This window comes from Phyllopteryx taeniolatus, chromosome 15, assembly GCF_024500385.1.
Source record: "Phyllopteryx taeniolatus isolate TA_2022b chromosome 15, UOR_Ptae_1.2, whole genome shotgun sequence".
NCBI lineage: Eukaryota > Metazoa > Chordata > Actinopteri > Syngnathiformes > Syngnathidae > Phyllopteryx > Phyllopteryx taeniolatus.
In genome coordinates, this window is record NC_084516.1 from 22,713,680 (window position 1) to 22,732,792 (window position 19,113).

Genomic DNA, 19,113 nt, shown 5'->3' on the forward strand with positions numbered 1-19,113 from the left:
CAGAGATGCAGTTGGGAGATGGAAGAAAGTACGAGAAAGTCTACCATCACTGCAGCCCTCCCCCAGTCGGGACTTTATGGCAGAGTGGCCCGACGGAAGCCCCTCCTCAGTGCAAGACACATGAAAGCCTGCATGGAGTTTGCTAAAAAACACCTGAAGGACTCCAAGATGGTGAGAAATAAGATTCTCTGGTCTGATGAGACCAAGATACAACTTTTGGCTTTAATTCTAAGCGGTATGTGTGGAGAAAAGCAGGCACTGGTCATCACCTGTCCAATACAGTCCCAACAGTGAAGCATGGTGCTGGCAGCATCATGCTGTGGTGGTGTTTTTCAGCTGCAGTGACAGGACGACTGGTTGCAATTAAAGGAAAGATGAATGCGGCCAAGTACAGGGATATCCTAGTGAAAAACCTTCTCTGCTGCTCAGGACCTCAGACTGGGCCAAAGGTTCACCTTCCAACAAGACAATGACCCGAAGCACACAGCTAAAATAAAGAAGGAGTGGCTTCAGAACAACTCTGTGACTGTTCTTGAATGGCCCAGTCAGAGCCCTGACTTAAACCCAATTGAGCATCTCTGACGAGATCTGAAAATGGCTGTCCAACAAAGTTCACCACCCAACCTGACAGAACTGGAGAGGATCTGCGAGGAATGGCAGAGGATCCCCAAATCCAAATGTGAAAAACTTGTTGCACCCTTCCCAAAAAGACTCATGGTTGTATTATATCAAAAGGGTGCGTCTACTAAATCCTGAGCAAAGGGTCTGAATACTTAAGGCTATGTGATATTTTCTTTCTTTTTTAATAAATCTGAAAACATTTCAACAATTCAGATTTTTTTTTCTGTCAATATGGGGTGCTCTGTGTACATTAATGAGGGGGAAAATGAACCTAAATGATTTAAGCAAATGGCTGCAATATAACAAAGTGTGGACATTTTAAGGGGGTCTGAATACTTTCCGTATCCACTGTATGCGCGTGGGATATGCAAGTGTTTTTTAAAATGTTTTTTCACTTCATTATAGCGGGGTATAATGTAGAATTGTGAGAATTCTAATCGTCATTATTAGGGGTGTCCCGGTCCGATCTTTTAAAAGGTCAGCAAAAAAAACGAGTATCAGACTGGATCTAAAATCTCCAATTTTACTCTTATACAAGCAGTCCATTCCATGAGCCACTCCAGCACTTCTATCCAGCAGCGCCCAGACGCCATGCAGAGCCCATGTGATGACGACAACAGGTTTCTAAGGTGCTAGCATATTAGCAAGGAGTAAGAGTGAATGTTTCTTGCTTAAAGTCATTTATTGACAATCCAGTTGAAGTTCACTCTAAAACTAAACACACAAAAAAGATATACACCTATAGCGTATATGAGTTGAATAAAAATTTAATTATCCATCCATCCATCCATTTTCTATCGCTTATCCGAGGTCGGGTCGCGGGGGCAGTCGCTTTAGCAGGGACGCCCAGACTTCCCTCTCCTCAGCCACTTCATCCAGCTCTTCCGGGGGGATCCCGAGGCGTTCCCAGGCCAGCCAAAAGGCATAGTCTCTCCAGCGTGTCCTGGGTCGTCCCCAGGGTCTCCTGTCGATCTCCCGTTCCATTCTTCCCTCACTCGTGAACAAGACGCCAAGATACTTGAACTCCTCCACTTGGGGCAGGATCTCATCCCCGACCTGGAGAGGGCACGCCACCCTTTTCCGATTGAGGACCATGGTCTCAGATTTGGAGGTGCTGCTTCTCAACCCAGCCGCTTCACACTCGGCTGTGAACTGCTCCAGTGAGAGTTGGCGATCACGGCTTGATGAAGCCAACAGAACCACATCATCTGCAAAAAGCAGAGATGGAATACTGAGGCCACCAAACCGTACCCCCTCTACGCCTCGGCTGCACCTTAAAATTCTGTCCATAAAGGTTATGAACAGAATCGATAGGATCGATAGGACTCCTTCTTCAGCTTGACGGTATCCCGCACCGTTGGTGTCCAACAACGGGTGCGGGGATTGCCGCCACGACAGGTACCGACCACCTTACGGATACAGCTCTAGTTGACCGCCTCAGCCATGGAGGCGCGGAACATGGTCCACTCTGACTCGATGACTCCCGCCTCGCCCGGAACATGAGCAAAGTTCTGTCGCAGGTGGGAGTTGAAACGCCTTCTGACAGGGGATTCTGCAAGACATTCCCAGCAGACCCGTCCGATACGCTTGGGCCTGCCACGTCGGACCGGCATCTTCCCCCACCATTGGAGCCAACTCACCACCAGGTGGTGATCAGTTGACAGCTCCGCCCCTCTCTTCACCCGAGTGTCCAAGACATGCTGCCACAAGTCCGATGACACGACCACAAAGTCGATCATTGAACTACGACTTAGGGTGTCCTGGCGCCAAGTGCATGTGGTCCTAGGCGAGGGACCAGACAAAGCACAGCTCAAAGACCCCTTATGATGACTACAAACGACTCAGTTTTCTCTTCTTAGTTTTTGTTCACAAAAATTGCTAGCTCAAAGCTAACACACAATAAATGAAAAAGGCCACTGACGACCTAACGAAAATTACCATGGAACTTGCCGCACTCATATCTGTCAAAATAATGAATATTGGTACACAAACACGTACAAACAAGCAATATAAGAATACTCTCTGGTATATATTCTTCAAACTGTGAAGCACAATTTATATTAGCAATATTTAGTCGCGACTTCTTCTACTTTCTTTGTTACCGCAATTGTTTATCTCATTGCGTGCCCCGCACTGCCCCTCCGAGGTCAAGACGTGCACAGCAAGTACAGCAAGTCAAACAAGGCACACAGAGACACCGAAGCACCTCGAGCCTCAGTGCATGGATCCTGTCTGCCACGACATTGTCAATAAAACTAAACCCCAGTTGTATCAAGAAGTTCAAAAGTGTATTGCGACACGTGCAGAAAGCACATTTGCACAGTTCCAACCATATAAGACAGTAAAAAAATAACAAAAATATATTTGTTTGCAACTAAAAAGTATCATTTGTATTTATTCATCTTGTTGTGGAAATTTTACTATCTGGTTCAGTAGTGTTGTGATCGCAGCGTGTGCATCAGCGAGAATGTAAGGTCTACACTGGATGGGTCTTTCAGCTTCTTTATGAGATCCAACGTGGTGTGTGTGCGTGTGTGTGTTGTGTGTGTTTGTGGTTTTGTCATATGGACGCACACTCTAATAATAATTAACAAACGAGGGACCATGCCAACTTGACCGATGCACAGGGCAAAACTGACAAAACACAGCGATAACTTCCCCACTCACAAAACAGCCGCGTCCCTTAGTGGTCGGCCTGGGAATTGCGACCAAACCTCAGATACTATATCTCAAAGGCCGGTCTCCATAATTGTTTTAGGTTATTTTTCTTGGTTTTGCAATTTTTTTTAATTTAATCTATTCAAATGTAGAATATGATTTTGTTTAAATTTAGCAGTGTTTATGTTGCATTTATTGAAGTTATTTTTCAAGATTTTATAATATAATATTTATTATATTCAATTGTAATAGATCCTTATATTGAAAGTTAATTTATGTGACCCATTGGTTAATAATAAATGGGTCAGTTTTTCTCGTAACTACTGTTGCTGATTATTGTTCTCTGAGTAATACCACTTAATCAAGCCTTTTCTAACATTCCATACTCCAAATAAGTAAAGTATGTATACTTATTGCTGACATCAGATCGGACTGATATTGGTATGGGCCAAAACTCAAGGCTGTAATATCAGGATCTGATCAGAAGTGAAAAAGTTGGATTTCGACATCCCGAGTCATTATGCACTGCAAACTGTTATTAACTATGACTAATTATATGTTTTCCTTGATTCAGATGGAAAGGTGAAAATGTAGCAACAACAGAGGTGGCAGAAACCCTTGGGTCAGTTGATTTTATCCAAGAAGTCAATGTGTATGGAGTGGAAATACCAGGTATGAATTTATATGGACCAGTTCTACACAACCCCAATTCCAAAGAAGTTGGGACGTTGTGTTAAACATAAATAAAAACAGAATACAATGATTTGCAAATCATGTTCAACCTATATTTAATTGAATACAGTACAAAGACAAGATATTTAATGTTCAAACTTCTTCTTGGTTAGGGGTCGCCACAGCGCGTCTTCCTTTTCCATGAGAGCCTATCTCCTGCATCCTCCTCTCGAACACCAACTGCCCTCATGTCTTCCCCCACGACATCCATCAACCTTCTCTTTGGTCTTCCTTTAGCTCTCTTGCCTGGCAGCTACATCCTCATCATCCTTCTACCAATATTCTCAATATTTCTCCTCCGGATGTGTCCAAACCATTGAAGTCTGCTCTCTCTAACTTTGTCTCCAAAACATCGAACCTCGGCTGTCCCTCTGATGAGCTCATTTCTAATTTGATCCAACCTGGTCACTCCGAGAGCGAACCTCAACATCTTGATTTCCGCCACCTCCAGCTCTGCTTCCTGTTGTCTCTTCAGTGCCAGTGTCTCTAATCCGTACATCATGGCTGGCCTCACCACTGTTTTATAAACTTTGCCCTTCATTCAAGCAGAGACTCTTCTGTCACATAACACACCTGACACCTTCCTCCACCCGTTCCAACCTGCTTGGACCCGTTTCTTCACTTCCTGACCACACTCACCATTGCATCTGTGGTACTCTTTCTAAGCATGAAACCATACTGTTGCTCACAAATACTCACTTCTGTCCTGAGTCTAGCCTCCACTACTCTTTCCCATAACTTAATTGTGTGGCTCATCAACTGTATTCCTCTGTAGTTCCCAGAGCTCTGCATATCACCCTTGTTCTTAAAAATGGGCACCAGCACACGTTTCCTCCATTCCTCAGGCATCTTTTCACGCTCTATAATTCTGTTGAGCAAGCTGGTCAAAACCTCCACAGCCACCTCTCCTAGATGCTTCCATACCTCCACAGGAATGTCAACCGGACCAACTGCCTTTCCATTTTTCATCCTCTTTTCTAACTTCCCCCTTACTAATTATTGCCGCTTCCTGGTCCACCACACTTGCCTCTTCTACTCTCCCTTCTCTTTCATTTTCCTCATTCATCAACTCCTCGAAGTATTGTTGCCATGTATCTAGCACACTACTGGCACCAGTCAACATATTTCCATCTCTATCCTTAATCACGCTAACCTGCAACACATCCTTCCTATCTCTATCTCTCTGTCTGGCCAACCTGTATAGATCCCTAACCGCTTTCCTTCTATGATTTCCTGTGCTGTGAGGTTCCGCCATCAAGTCTCCTCTCAGAAGGTACACCAAGTTCTCTCCTGCCTGTCTCTCTGATCACCTTGGTTGTAGTGGTCCAGTCTTCTGGAATCTCCTCCTGTCCACCGAGAGCCTGTTTCACCTCTTCCCAAAAAGATGCACAACACTCTTCCTTTCTCAGCCTCCACCACATGGTTTGCTGCTCTGTTTTTGTCTTCCTAATCTTCCTCCCCAGCACCAGAGTCATCTTACACACCACCATCCCATGCTATCTCGCCACACTCTCCCCTACCACTACCTTGCAGTCAGTAACCTCCTTCAGATTACATCGTCTGCACAAGATGTAATCCACCTGCATGCTTTTACCTCCGCTCTTGTAGGTTACGCTATGTTCATGCCTATTCTTGGAAAAAAAAGTGTTCACTACAGCCATTTGCATCCTTTTTGCAAAGTCTAGCACCATCTGTCCCTCCAAGTTCCTTTCCTGGATCCCGTACTTACCCATCACTTCTTCATCACCCTTATTTCCTTCACCAACATGTCCATTACAATCTGCACCAATCACGACTCTCTCTCTGTCTGGGATGCTCAAAACTACTTCGTCTCGCTCCTTCCAGAATTTCTCTATCACCTCTAGGTCACATCCTACACCTGTGGGGCATAGCCACTAATCACATTATACATAATGCCCTCAATTTCAAGTTTCAGCCTCATCACTCGATCTGATACTCTGATACACGTCCAAGACATTCTTAGCCAACTCTTCTATTAACTCCATTTCTCTTCCCATCTATCCATCCGTCCATCCATTTTCTGAGCCGCTTCTCCTCACTAGGGTCGCGGGGGCGTGCTGGAGCCTATCCCAGCTATCATCGGGCAGGAGGCGGGGTACACCCTGAACTGGTTGCCAGCCCATCGCAGGGCACATACAAACAAACAACCATTCACACTCACATTCACCCCAATGGGCAATTTAGAGTTGTCAATTAACCTACCATGCATGTTTTTGGGATGTGGGAGGAAACCGGAGTGCCCGGAGAAAACCCACGCAGGCACGGGGATTACATGCAAACTCCACACAGGCGGGGCCGGGGATTGAACCCCGGTCCTCAGAACTGTGAGGCTGATGCTCTAACCAGTCGTCCACTGTGCCGCCTCTTCCCATCTACAACATGGTAAAATAATTTCAACCCTGCCCCTAAACTTCTAGCCTGACTGCCTTTCCACCTGCTCTCCTGGACACACAATATATCAACCTTTCTCCTAATCATCATGTCAACCAACTCCCGAGATTTTCCTGTCATAGTCCCAACATTCAAAGTAACAGAACACTTTTCCACTTTGCATCAGTCCATCTTAGATGAGCTCGGTCCCAGAGAAGCCGGTGGCGTTTCTGCGTGTTGTTGATAAATGGCTTTTGCTTTGCATAGTAGAGTTTCAAGTTGCACTTACGGATGTAGCGCCAAACTGTATTTACTGACATTGGTTTTCTGAAGTGGTCCTGAGCCCATGTGGTGATATTCTTTACACATTGATGTCGGTTTTTGATGCAGTGCCGCCTGAGGGATCGAAGGTCACGGGCATTCAATGTTGGTTTTCGGCCTTGCCAGTTACAAGCAGTGATTTCGCCAGATTCTCTGAACCTTTTGATGATATTATGGACCGCAAATGATGAAATCCCTCAATTCCTTGCAATTGTACGTTGAGGAACATTGTCCTGAAACTTTTTGGGAACGTGTTGCAGCCATAAAATTCTAAGTTAATGATTATTTGCTCAAAACAATCAAGTTTATCAGTTTGAACATTAAATATCTTGTCTTTGTAGTGTATTCAATTAAATATAGGTTGAACATAATTTGCAAATCATTGTATTGTTTTTATTTATGTTTAACACAATGTCCCAACTTCTTTGGAATTGGGGTTGCACATAATACATCTAAATATCAGCCTCTTCAGTACTCCCAAATAGCTCATATCTACAGAACCCACAAAAAAGGAAATCAAATGAAAATATTTCAATGCTTTCAGGATTCTTAAAACTTTGCTGCTCGCGAGTGATATGTCAACACTGAACAATGTTTTTTATATATATATACAGGGCATGAGGGAAGAGCTGCAATGGCTTCCATTATCTTAAGACCAGGGTTCATGTTTGATGGGAACAAATTCTTTGAACACGTGGTGATGGAGCTACCCACGTATGCTCGACCTCTCTTCATAAGGCTTCAGGTGAGGAACCTCACCAAAGGTACCCCTGTCAAATTTTCGAAAAGTGTGTCAAGTTCGGGTTTTTGAGGTGTTGGAGGCAAGAAAGTGGAGGACCCAATTGCAGTGAAGCAGGCAGGCAAGGCAGGACTGCAGGAATCTCCCCCAAAAAATAACGTATGGCAATTAAACAACAACGACTGAAAGAAAACCAGGGAACTAAATACAAAACTGACGAGACAATGAGGAACACCTGGACAAGACACGAGTGGCTGGAGGGAGCTGATAGGTTAATTCAAGGTAGAGAGCTGACGAGAACAGGTGGAAACAATAACCAAATGAGCAGGACAAGACATTAACGTCAAGGCACACAGGGGAATCACATGACATGAAATAAATATAATCTATTTGTTGGGTTGTTCCCAACATCTGGTGAAATTTTCATGTCAATAGCACCTTTGAAAATATATGTAATGAGGAAAATGGTGACATGTTAAATACTTATTTCAATCGCTTTATTAACATAACATCCACAAAAAAAACATCTTCAGCATGTATCAGTTTTCTATATTTTTAGTGTGCTGAGACAAACAATAGCTCATATCCGCTGTTCCTACTTGGGACTCCCAAATCATTATCAAAGCAAATCTCTTTTCCTTCCACCGTGCAGGAAAAAGGAATATTGCTAATATAATATAACAATATGTATAATAGTACTGTTGGAATTGTCACTACTCACTTTTATATATATATATATATATATAAATAGCTACTAGCGGGGTCAGAAAAAGTGTCAACACTGAAGACATAAGTTGTTGGTCTTTGTTGCTTGAACTGCAAGTAAAAGTTCATCATAGTTTCCGTACTTCACTAGGTCTGTTCTCTCTCTTCTACACTACGATTGGTCCTTTGACATCACAAAAAGTAAACCAGGATTCCTACGCTACGACAGGTGCGCAAACTAATTTAAATAAACCTCAACAACAAACTGCCGATATTTTTTTACATTTTTATTTTGATCTCTTATGGCGTCAGGGCCGATGCCATCCAGGATTTGATGTCTAAAAATACAGTTTAAAAGAGTATCCAGTTGACTAGTGTCATCAGGAGACACTGAGATGTTTCGCTGTGGCTACAAATTGAATAAGAACGGGGCGAAAATGGACCCCTGCTTCACACGTTATTTCATGGATTTCTTACCATAAAGGTTCTGTTAGTAAGGTAAAATAAGAACGATTTGTGTATAGTACCAGAGAGGCCAACCAGGTGTTGAAGACTGTTTAATAGAATAGTGTGGTCTACTGTGTCGAAGACAGCGCTAAGATCCAACAGAACCAACACAGTTAATCAGCATTGACTCTAAAATCATTTAAAATTTCGAGTAGGTGCCGTGCTCAGTGCTGTGATTCAACCTAAAACCAGACAGATAATTTTCAAGAATATTACAATTTTCTAAAAGGTCAGTGAGTTGAATAAAAACTTTTTTTTTTTTTCCCCCTAAAATCTTGCTTGAAAATTTGAAGTTAGATACAGGTTAAACAGTGGTTAAAGTCATTCAAATTCAAATTGCTCTTCTTCAGAAGGGGCATTACCACTGCTGCTTTGAAGTTCCGCAGGGGAAGAGCAATTTGATTGTTTCAAAACTTTTTTTCAGACAAAATCCATGAAATGTTTTCAAAATTGATGTTGGAATTGGGTCTAAAAGACACGGTGGGCTTCACTTTGGAGAGAACTTTGTCAACCATCTCAAAACTGTGCCGTGTTTCCTCAGGTAAAGACAGACATTTTATTGATTTGATAAAATGTTGCATCCGATAGTGTCAATCTTTCCTCCAAAGTGAACTGCAAAATCATCACAGAGAGAGTCAGTTGGGGTTAAAGGGAAGCTGTTAAAATCACAATTAAATCAATGACTCACAGTGGGGAATGCAACAGCCAACAGTTTTGACATAGAACAGCAGCCTGATTCTGACAAACCTAGCTAAAACTGGCCAAATAAATGCTTAATGTTGCAGCTTGGTGAGTCCAACAGAACCCAACAAACCAAACCAATGGATTGTACTCCTGGAAAACCCACAAAGGTCACTGCGGGACGGTGTTCAAATATGTGTTTTAAGTTCACAAAGTAACATGTGGAGTGATTGGGCAAAGTTCTATGCGCCCTTCAGTACCCAGGTGAAGCTAGCTGGTCTAGTGTACAACAACTAGGATGAAAACCACATTGTGCCATCAGACTCCAAGGTTCAACTTACAACCTGACTGATACTACTGCTCATAATATGTCAAATCTATTCTAACTAAATGTTCAGAAGGGTATATTCTATGACCTTTTGCACATTGCGTTATCTGCTATTCATTGTAATACCACCAGCCACACTGATTGGTATTTTTTTTTTCTCCTCAGGTAGTAATGGAAATGACCAGCACCTTTAAACAGCAGAAGTTCCAGCTGGTCCAGAGTGGATTTAATCCCTCAACAATATCAGATCCTCTTTATGTGTTGGATTATCACCAGAACACCTATATCCCTTTAACAAAAAATGTCTACCAGAGTATCCTCTGTGGAGAACGCAAACTATAGGACTGTGAATACGAGCGAGCGTAAAGGTAGCGATCCAAGCACAGTATGATTTTATGATTGAGCCTTGCTTCTTGCAGTTGTTCATATTTCAAGATCGATAGAAATTCCAAGATACAGGAGCCTATATTACAGAAAGAATTAAAAAAAAAAAAAAAAAGTTTACAAGTCAGAAAATAAAAATGCTAAAAGTTGTTAAACATTGATATTAAAGTACAGAGAAATGTTTTATTAAAGTGTAGGTAGTATTTAAGTTGCAAACATTTTTAAAAATCAATCAGTACAAATTCAGAGTCACACCTGGTTTACATTGAGCTTAATATGAATTAATCCGGTTAGAAGCCCAAACCGAATAAATGCTCTGTATAAACACCTCAATCATAATAAACAGGCCGAAACCAAATGGAGTTTAATTTGGTTTCACAGGATAGAATATTCCTTTCCCCAAACCAATCAAAGTATTTTTTCGTCATGGAAACAGTCAATCTGAATGTTGTCAGGTTGTGTTCTGTCTGCGCATGCTCTGTCTTGAACAGTGATGTCGTCGTTTACCCACTCAGCGCACGCCTCAGAATGCTTGTGCACGCCGGAGCCTGGAGGAGGCCTTGGGAAAAAAAATTGGAAAAGAAACACAATCCAGGAAGGAATCGGCACGTCTCGCTCCCCTGGCCATCTCGGGCCGGCCGCGAATGCGCTGACTGCCTGCTTTAATTGGCCCGAAGGAGGACTTAGGAAAAAATAAAAGTTAAGGGGGGAAAAAAATCCAGGAAGGGACTGGTGTGTCGCGCTTGCCTGGCCACCTTAGAGTGCACCTCCATTGGCCGTGAGTGCTCCGACGACCTGATGTTTACATAATTCTGCTCATGTCACACGTCTGTAAAATGTCAATTCTGATTAAATACACATGTAAACACCAGATTGGAATAGATCACGTTAGGGGTGCGCTATAAACGGTATACTCGATAGACGGTACAAATTTGGCCAAAGGTAGAGATTTGGACTTTATCCACCAATCGTTATAATGACGTCATGGCATCTGTCTCAGTATAAAAATGGCTCAAGCACGTCTGATCACTTAGCTCCAAGCACTGTTTTTTTTTTGGTTTTTTTCAAAGCTGTGACCCCTATGATGAAAACTATTAATGGATCTAGGTTTCCCTTGCCCGGTAACGTGGGTCCCCCTTCCCATGGGCTCACCACCAGTGGGAGGGCCATAGGGGTAGGGTGCAGTGCGAGCTGGGCGGTGGCCGAAGGCAGGGACCTTGGCGATCCGATCCCCGGCTTTGAGGGGGTGCTGGTGAGCGCTCCAGCTGGGAACTCCATCGTTCTGCTGAGGGACTTCAATACTCACGTGGGCAATGACAGTGAGACCTGGAATGGCGTGATTGGGAGCAACGGCCCCCCCAATCAGAACCCGAGCAGTGTTCTGTTATTGGACTTCTGTGCTCACCATGGATTGTCCATAACGAACACTATGTTCAAGCATAAGGGTGTCCACACGTGCATTTGGCACCAGGACACCCTTGGTCGCAGTTTGGTGATTGAGTTTGTGGTCGCGTCATCGGACTTGCGGCCGCATGTCTTGGACATTCGGGTGAAGAGAGGGGCGGAGCTGTCAACTGATCACCACCAGGTGGCGAGTTGGCTCCAATGGTGGGGGAAGATGCCGGTCCGACGTGGCAGACCCAAACGTATTGTGAGGGTGTGCTGGGAACGTCTGGCAGAATCCCCTGTCAGAAGGAGTTTCAACTCCCACCTCTGACAGAACTTTGCTCATGTTCCGGGGGTGGCGGGTGACATCGAGTCCGAGTGGACCATGTTTTGCGCCTCCATTGCTGCGGCGGACGACCGGAGCTGTGGCCGTAAGGTGGTCGGTGCCTGTCATGGCGGCAATCCCCGAACCCCTTGGTGGACACCAATGGTGAGGGATGCCGTCAAGCTGAAGAAGGAGTCCTATCGGGCCTATTTGGCCTGTGGGACTCCTGAGGCACCTGGTACCGGCTGGCCAAACGGAATGCAGCTTTGCTGGTCGCTGAAGCAACAACTCAGGCATGGGAGGAGTTCGTTGAGGCCATGGAGAAAGAGTTCCAGACGGCTTCGAAGAAATCCACCATCCGACGTCTCAGGAGGGGGAAGCAGTGCACCATCAACACTGTGTTTAGTGGGGATGGGGCACTGCTGACCTCAACTCGGAACGTTCTGAATCGGTGGGGAGAATACTTCGAAGACCTCCTCAATTCCACCGACACGGCTTCCCATGAGGAAGCAGAGTCTGGCCCCGGGGTGGATGAGATTCGCCCACAGTTCCTAAAGGCTCTGGATGTTGTAGGGCTGTCCTGGTTAACACGCCTCTGCAACATCACGTGAACATCAGGGACAGTGGCTCTGGATTGGCAGACTGGGGTGGTGTTCCCCCTTTTTAAGAAGGGGGACCGGAGGGTGTGTTCCAACTACAGGGGGATCACACTCCTCAGTCTACCTGGTAAGGACTATTCAGGGGTGCTGGAGAGGAGGGCCCGTCGGGAAGTCGAAACTCAGATTCAGTAGGAGCAGTGTGGTTTTCGTCCTGGCCGTAGAACAGTGGACCAGCTCTACACCCGCAGCAGGGTCCTCGAGGGTGCATGGGAGTTCGCCCAACCAGTCTACATGTGTTTTGTGGACTACGAGAAGGCGTTCGACCGTGTCCCTTGGGGGATCCTGTGGGGGGTGCTTCGGGAGTATGGGGTACCGAACCCCCTGACATGGGCTGTTCGGTCCCTGTACGACCGGAATCAGAGTTTGGTCCGCATATCCGGCAGTAAGTCGGACTCGTTTCCGGTGAGGGTTGGACTCCGCCAAGGCTGCCCTTTGTCACTGATTCTGTTCAGAACTTTTATGGACAGAATATCAAGGCGCAGCCGAGGCGTAGAGGGGGCCCTGTTTGGTGGCCTCAGTATTGCATCTCTGCTTTTTGCAGATGATGTGGTTCTGTTGGCTTCATCAAGCCGTGATCTCCAACTCTCACTGGAGTGTGAAGCGGCTGGGATGAGAATCAGCACCTCCAAATCTGAGACCATGGTCCTCAGTCGGAAAAGGGTGGCATGTCCTCTGTAGGTCGGGGATGAGATCCTGCCCCATGTGGAGGAGTTCAAGTATCTTGGGGTCTTGTTCACGAGTGAGGGAAGAATGGAACGGGAGATCGACAGGCGGATCGGTGCAGCGTCTGCAGTGGTGCGGACTTTGTATCGATCCATTGTGGTAAAGAAGGAGCTAAGCCCTCGATTTAGCAGTCGATCTACGTTCCTACCCTCACCTATGGTCACGAGGTGTGGGTCGTGACCGAAAGAACAAGATCCCGGATACAAGCGGCCGAAATGAGTTTCCTCCGCAGGGTGACCGGGCTGTCCCTTAGAGATAGGGTGAGAACCTCTGTCATTTGGGAGGGGCTCCTCCACATCGAGGAGCCAGATGAGGTGACTGGGGCATCTGATTCGGATGCCTCCCGGACGCCTCCCTGGTGAGGTGTTTAGGGCACGTCCCACCGGGAAGAGACCCCGGGGACGACACAGGACATGCTGGAGAGACTACGTCCTTCGGCTGGCCTGGGAACGCCTCGGGATCCCCTGGAAGAGCTGGATGAAGTGGCTAGGGAGAGGGAAGTCTGGGCCTTGCTGCTAAAGCTACTGCCCCCGCGACCCTACCTCGGATAAGCGGGAGAAAATTGACGGATGGATGGATGGATGGATTAAACAGCTCCAAGCTGGTTAAGAAAAGAATGGAATGTGGGACTGGAAAAGTCTGCTGAGGGTCTGGGAGTTTGCCCTAAGCCTCACCTCCATGGCAGATAACAAGCAACACTTCTGAAAAATATTGCTCTCACTAAAGTTGGATTAGGAGTAATTACCGTCAAAGCCATGCTATCCTCTAAACTATCGAGTAATCGCAAAAAAACTAACTCGGTGCTTGACAGAATTGTGGCTATAACCCCATCACAGTGGAGAGTAACTAACTATGGACTAGGTAGCAAAGCGCACATGTTCGAAATCAGGAAATGGATCAGTAAGTTACAGCACACGTCAGCTCGGAGGATGACCCTATAAGGTCAAATGTATGTTATCAATATGATATCATAAAATATTATTATATCAGCAAAGTTAATTGTGTTTGTTTGCACTACACCCTGCTGAATTTTAATTTTGAGATCTGCGCAATGAATTAAAATTACATAAAAATGTGTTTGTTTTTGTTGTTGGTATTTTTTTTCAATTTAGCTTTGTAAAATTATTGTACAACCCATTCAGAAATACTCCCATTATCATTTGTACACTTTTTATATCAGCATATACAGTGTTCCCTCGCCACTTCACGTTTTGCGGCTTCAATGCTTCGTGGGTTTTTCCAAAATATTCATAAAAAAATAAATAAAAATACAGCCATAGAGGGCAGAAGTTATGCATCTGTGGCACGCCATTTTGGCGTGAATGAATCTACAGTGCGGTACATCAAGAAAGAGGAAGCAAACATCCGCAAAACTGCTTCAATAACCTTCAATGAGGAAGCGAAACGTGTGGTAACGCCGCGTAATAAGAGAATTGTGAAAATGGAAGCTGCATTAGCATTGTGGATTGCTGATTGCAGGGAAAAGATGAAAAATATTATCAGGACAAAGGCCAAAGCTCTCTACAACCAAATCTTGCCCGATGACGACAATGAAGAGGCTTAAGAAGGTGCTGATGAATGTTAATTACTGTATAATAAATGTTAATTACTGTACAAGGTTTTATAATTAAAGATTTAAGTAAATACGTGTACTGTTGTAATCTTTGTCACAAATATATAAATATTACATATTTTAAACATTCTGGTACCCACATCCATGAAAATTCTTAGGGGGGGGGGGCAAATCCTACTTCACAGTTTTTCATCTTTCGCGAGGGGTTCTGGTCCCCATTAACCGCGAAAAACGAGGGAACACTGTCCTGTATATACCGTTACCGTGGGGGATTCAATTCATACCGTGATATATATTTTAGGTCATATCGCCCAACCCTAGATCACGTCACATGTGAAACCTTTGACCTGAGATTTTCAATCGAAATGATTTCTATCAGAATTAAAAAAAAAAACAAGTCTGCATGTAAACCTGGCTTTTGAGTTCCTCTAACAAAGTGACTGTGATCATGACTGTGTCTGGCTGTCGAGCCATGGCAGTGGGACAAAGGTGTTTGTGAGGTGTTTTGTGGAGGCGGTCACAGAAGCCTGGTGCTGAACATACTCCTCCGCCTGATCAGAGTCCGGTGTAGATGGCGCTGGGTGTTGTCCAGGATGGAGAGGATCCTGTCACCTAGACCCAGGAGTCCATCTCGGTACCCATCACAGATACCACCAGCCTGTCCAGTCGCATAGTGTCCTTCTCTTTAATGCTGCATCCTCAGCACACTACAGCATGAAAGCAAAAGAATGCTGACAACATCAGTGGTAAAACATATGCAGAAGCTTATTTCATTGTTGAAGAATCCCATTCGCTTCAGGAAGTCTCAATGTGTCTTTCCCTTCCTGTGGATGCTGTCTGTGTTTTCCGACCAGTCCATTGTGTTGTTGAGCTGTAGCCGCGGGTATTTAGGTGGTGACCACCTCCATGCGGTCGATAGTACGGGCTGAAGGGTTATATTCCTCCTGAAGTTGGATATGGAGATGTTCAGCTGCAGATGTACAGTATGTCCTGCATCATTCCCAGGAGTCCTCCATCAGGATCCTGTACTACTACTCCTTTTCACCCATTTTGGAACCAACAAGCACGGAGTCATCTGAGTATTTCTGAAAAGGAGCTTCCCTGAATTGCTCAGTCATTCACAAGAAAAGATGGGGCAAGGTTCACCTTTTTGTGAACAAGTGCGTGAGAAAATAGTCGAACAGTTTAATGACAATGTTCCTCAACGTACAATTGCAAGGAATTTAGGGATTTCATCATCTACGGTCCATAATATCATCAAAAGGTTCAGAGAATCTGGAGAAATCACTGCATGTAAGTGGCAAGGCCCAAAACCAACATTGAATACCCGTGACCTTCGATCCCTCAGGCGGCACTGCATCAAAAACCGACATCAATGTGTAAAGGATATCACCACATGGGCTCAGGAACACTTCAGAAAACCAATGTCAGTAAATACAGTTTGGCGCTACATCCGTAAGTGCAACTTGAAACTCTACTATGCAAAGCAAAAGCCATTTATCAACAACACCCAGAAACGCCGCCGGCTTCTCTGGGCCCGAGCTCATCTAAGATGGACTGACGCAAAGTGGAAAAGTGTTCTGTGGTCCGAGTCCACATTTCAAATTGTTTTTGGAAATTGTGGATGTCGTGTCCTCCGGGCCAAAGAGGAAAAGAACCATCCCGACTGTTATGGACGCAAAGTTCAAAAGCCAGCATCTGTGATGGTATGGGGCTGTGTTAGTGCCAATGGCATGGGTAACTTACACATCCGTCAAGGCACCATTAATGCTGAGAGGTACATACAGGTTTTGGAGAAACATATGCTGCCATCCAAGCAACGTCTTTTTCATGGACGCCCCTGCTTATTTCAGCAAGACAATGCCAAACCACATTCTGCACGTGTTACAACAGTGTGGCTTCGTAGTAAAAGAGTGCGGGTACTAGACTGGCCTGCCTGCAGTCCAGCCTGTCTCCCATTGAAAATGTGTGGCGCATTATGAACCGTAAAATACAACAACGGACACCCTGAACTGTTGAACAGCTGAAGCTGTAAATCAAACAAGAATGGGAAAGAATTCCACCTACAAAGCTTGAACAATTGGTGTCCTCAGTTCCCAAACGTTTATTGAATGTTGTTAAAAGAAAAGGAGATGTAACACAGTGGTAAACATTACCCTGTCCCAGTTTTTGGGAATTTGTTGCAGCCATAAAATTCAAAGTTAATGATTATTTGCTAAAAACAATAGTTTATCAGTTTGAACATTAAATATCTTGTCTTTGTAGTGTATTCAATTAAATATAGGTTGAACATGATTTGCAAATCGTTGTATTCTGTTTTTATTGATGTTTAACACAACGTCCCAACTTCATTGGAATTGGGGTTGTAACTCGTACGATGACATATTGTTGTATGGGTCAGTAGTGCTACCCCCAGGGACAGGAGGGGAAGCATGCAGGACAGGGGTCGTGGACCCGGCTGTACAACTCAAGTGTGATGGAAGTGGCTATGTAAATGATAAACATCTGGAGGACCAGAGTGTAAGTGTGGGGATTCACAAGAAATTTGTAGTTATTTGATCCAGGGTGGTCCAGCGGCCTCACCAACGCGCCCCGAAAACCGGCCACCCGGAAGAGGCCGCAGGGACCCAACGCCACCCCGGCCCCCACACCAAACAGCCATCCAGCCAGAGGGGCTCGGCTCCAGGAGCACCAACATGAGCCGAGTGAGAACCCACCTGGCTGTCATTGGCCCCTTGTACAAGTGCTGCATTAAAATCTGGACTGGCCCGTGAGGATAGGGTGGAGAGCGTGGCTGCCAGGCACTGCTGCCCCGCTGCCAAACACCCCCCGCCCCCCCACCCACCCACAACCCGATGCCCTCCAGAGAGAGGTGTGTATAGTGCATTAAAAGAAAGGGGATGAGTTTGTGTAATGCAATAAAATCTTGGGGGGCAGGCAGGGCGAAGGAGCGGGGTGTCGAGACCAGGAAACAGCACTGACGTACTGAAACCAACACCCGCACTCTCCCGACCCCACACCAGCCCCCCAAGAAACCCTGAATATGTGTGTGTGTGCCTGGATGTGACTAGTGAAAAAAATATTTACACTCCCGCCCCCACAGAAGAAGAGAAGATCCCCAATCCATGCATGTGTCCTTTCATCATGCAAATCAGTCTCAAGTGTGAGAGAGAGAAAAAGTGAAAAAATAAATTTAAAAAACAACAGCCTCAACAACAGAGAATACAGAAGGCCATAGTTTACTTTTATATTTACAATATAGTATTGTTATTATCAGATGGCACGCTACCCTGGCAGAGGAACAAAAGATCTAGATTCAGCAGGTTGAAGAAGGTTGACCAGCTATCTGTGTAATTATGCAATAGATTTTTTTCATTCTGCGTATATTTTTTTCGAATGCAATATAGTGTTTGGTCACATTTAACCAGTGATTAATATTAATAGATCGTTTATTTTTCCGAGTTTAATAAAATTGTTTTGTGAATATTTATTTGGGAGGTCAATTCTGCTTAAGTCACCAATAACGCACAATCTTGGGAAAAGTGGAATCCTGCAGTTCAAAATATACGAGAGTTTCTGCATAACCGAAGTCCAAAAGTATTGAATTTGTGTGTTAATTTCGAAATCTGGATTGTGCCAGATTGGGGCGAGCATACTGGGAGCTAATTGAGATTCTGTAGTTTCAAGACTTTTTCCACCAAGCCATTAACGTGGATGCGATTATTGGAGTTTTTGAAACACTTAGAGCGTTTAAGACTTGTAGAAATAAATCGGAGTTTTGAGAGTTTGATGTTGTTGAGAGTTTTTAATTCCCCTGTCGTTGACATCATGTTTGATCGGAGCGTAGCATTATCTCATCTTAGCTCCTTGACCTGCTGCTGTGTAAATTCCAAGCTTTTTTTAGAGCTCGGTGATTTCTTGGTGACGAAAGTCGAATGTAATTGACAATTTCGTGTCAATTGAGAGGAGGACACTGGCCTGTGTTTCTAGTTTTCTAGTGAACCGAGAAGATCTTCTGTCGAGGTAGATGAATCTGTCTTCCTCCTCATCAGCGGCTGCCGAGTGCAGGAACTGGGATTCTCCGTGACAGATGGGTTTGCGTTGACGTAGCTGTCGGTGAGAATCTTTTTAATAGTACCTTATTGAGACATTTTCACAGTACAGCATGTAAGAGAGTGATTGCGGCAACGATCTTTCTCTTTGAACTATCTACTTCAAAGAAGGCAATTGCATTCTCGGGACCGTTTGCTTATCTAGCAGGGCTCCCCTTGCTGTTTACAGGACAATGCGTCCTCTGGGTAAGCTAGGAGGTGAAGGTATAAACGGGGGCTGCCATTGTAATATCAAAAAGAATAATTACCATTTAGTACTGGGGGAGGC

At 44.8% G+C, this 19,113-nt stretch overlaps 1 protein-coding gene across 4 annotated transcripts in view; it reads left to right on the plus strand.

Annotated features, from left to right (window-relative positions):
• Nucleotides 1-14,806, plus strand: part of slc27a6 (solute carrier family 27 member 6) — a 65,645-nt gene extending 50,839 nt beyond the window's left edge. Inside the window, exons 8-10 of one of the 4 annotated variants that reach the window (XM_061748014.1) lie at nucleotides 3,854-3,951; nucleotides 7,338-7,468; nucleotides 9,849-14,806. In XM_061748014.1, coding sequence (XP_061603998.1) covers nucleotides 3,854-3,951; nucleotides 7,338-7,468; nucleotides 9,849-10,025 — 406 coding nt within the window. In that variant the 3' untranslated portion in view covers nucleotides 10,026-14,806. Of the gene's footprint in view, nucleotides 1-3,853; nucleotides 3,952-7,337; nucleotides 7,469-8,318; nucleotides 8,386-9,098; nucleotides 9,223-9,848 lie in introns of those variants that run through there. The other 3 variants (XM_061748017.1, XM_061748016.1, XM_061748015.1) reach the window with 3 other exon arrangements.
• Nucleotides 14,807-19,113: the final 4,307 nt, after the last annotated feature.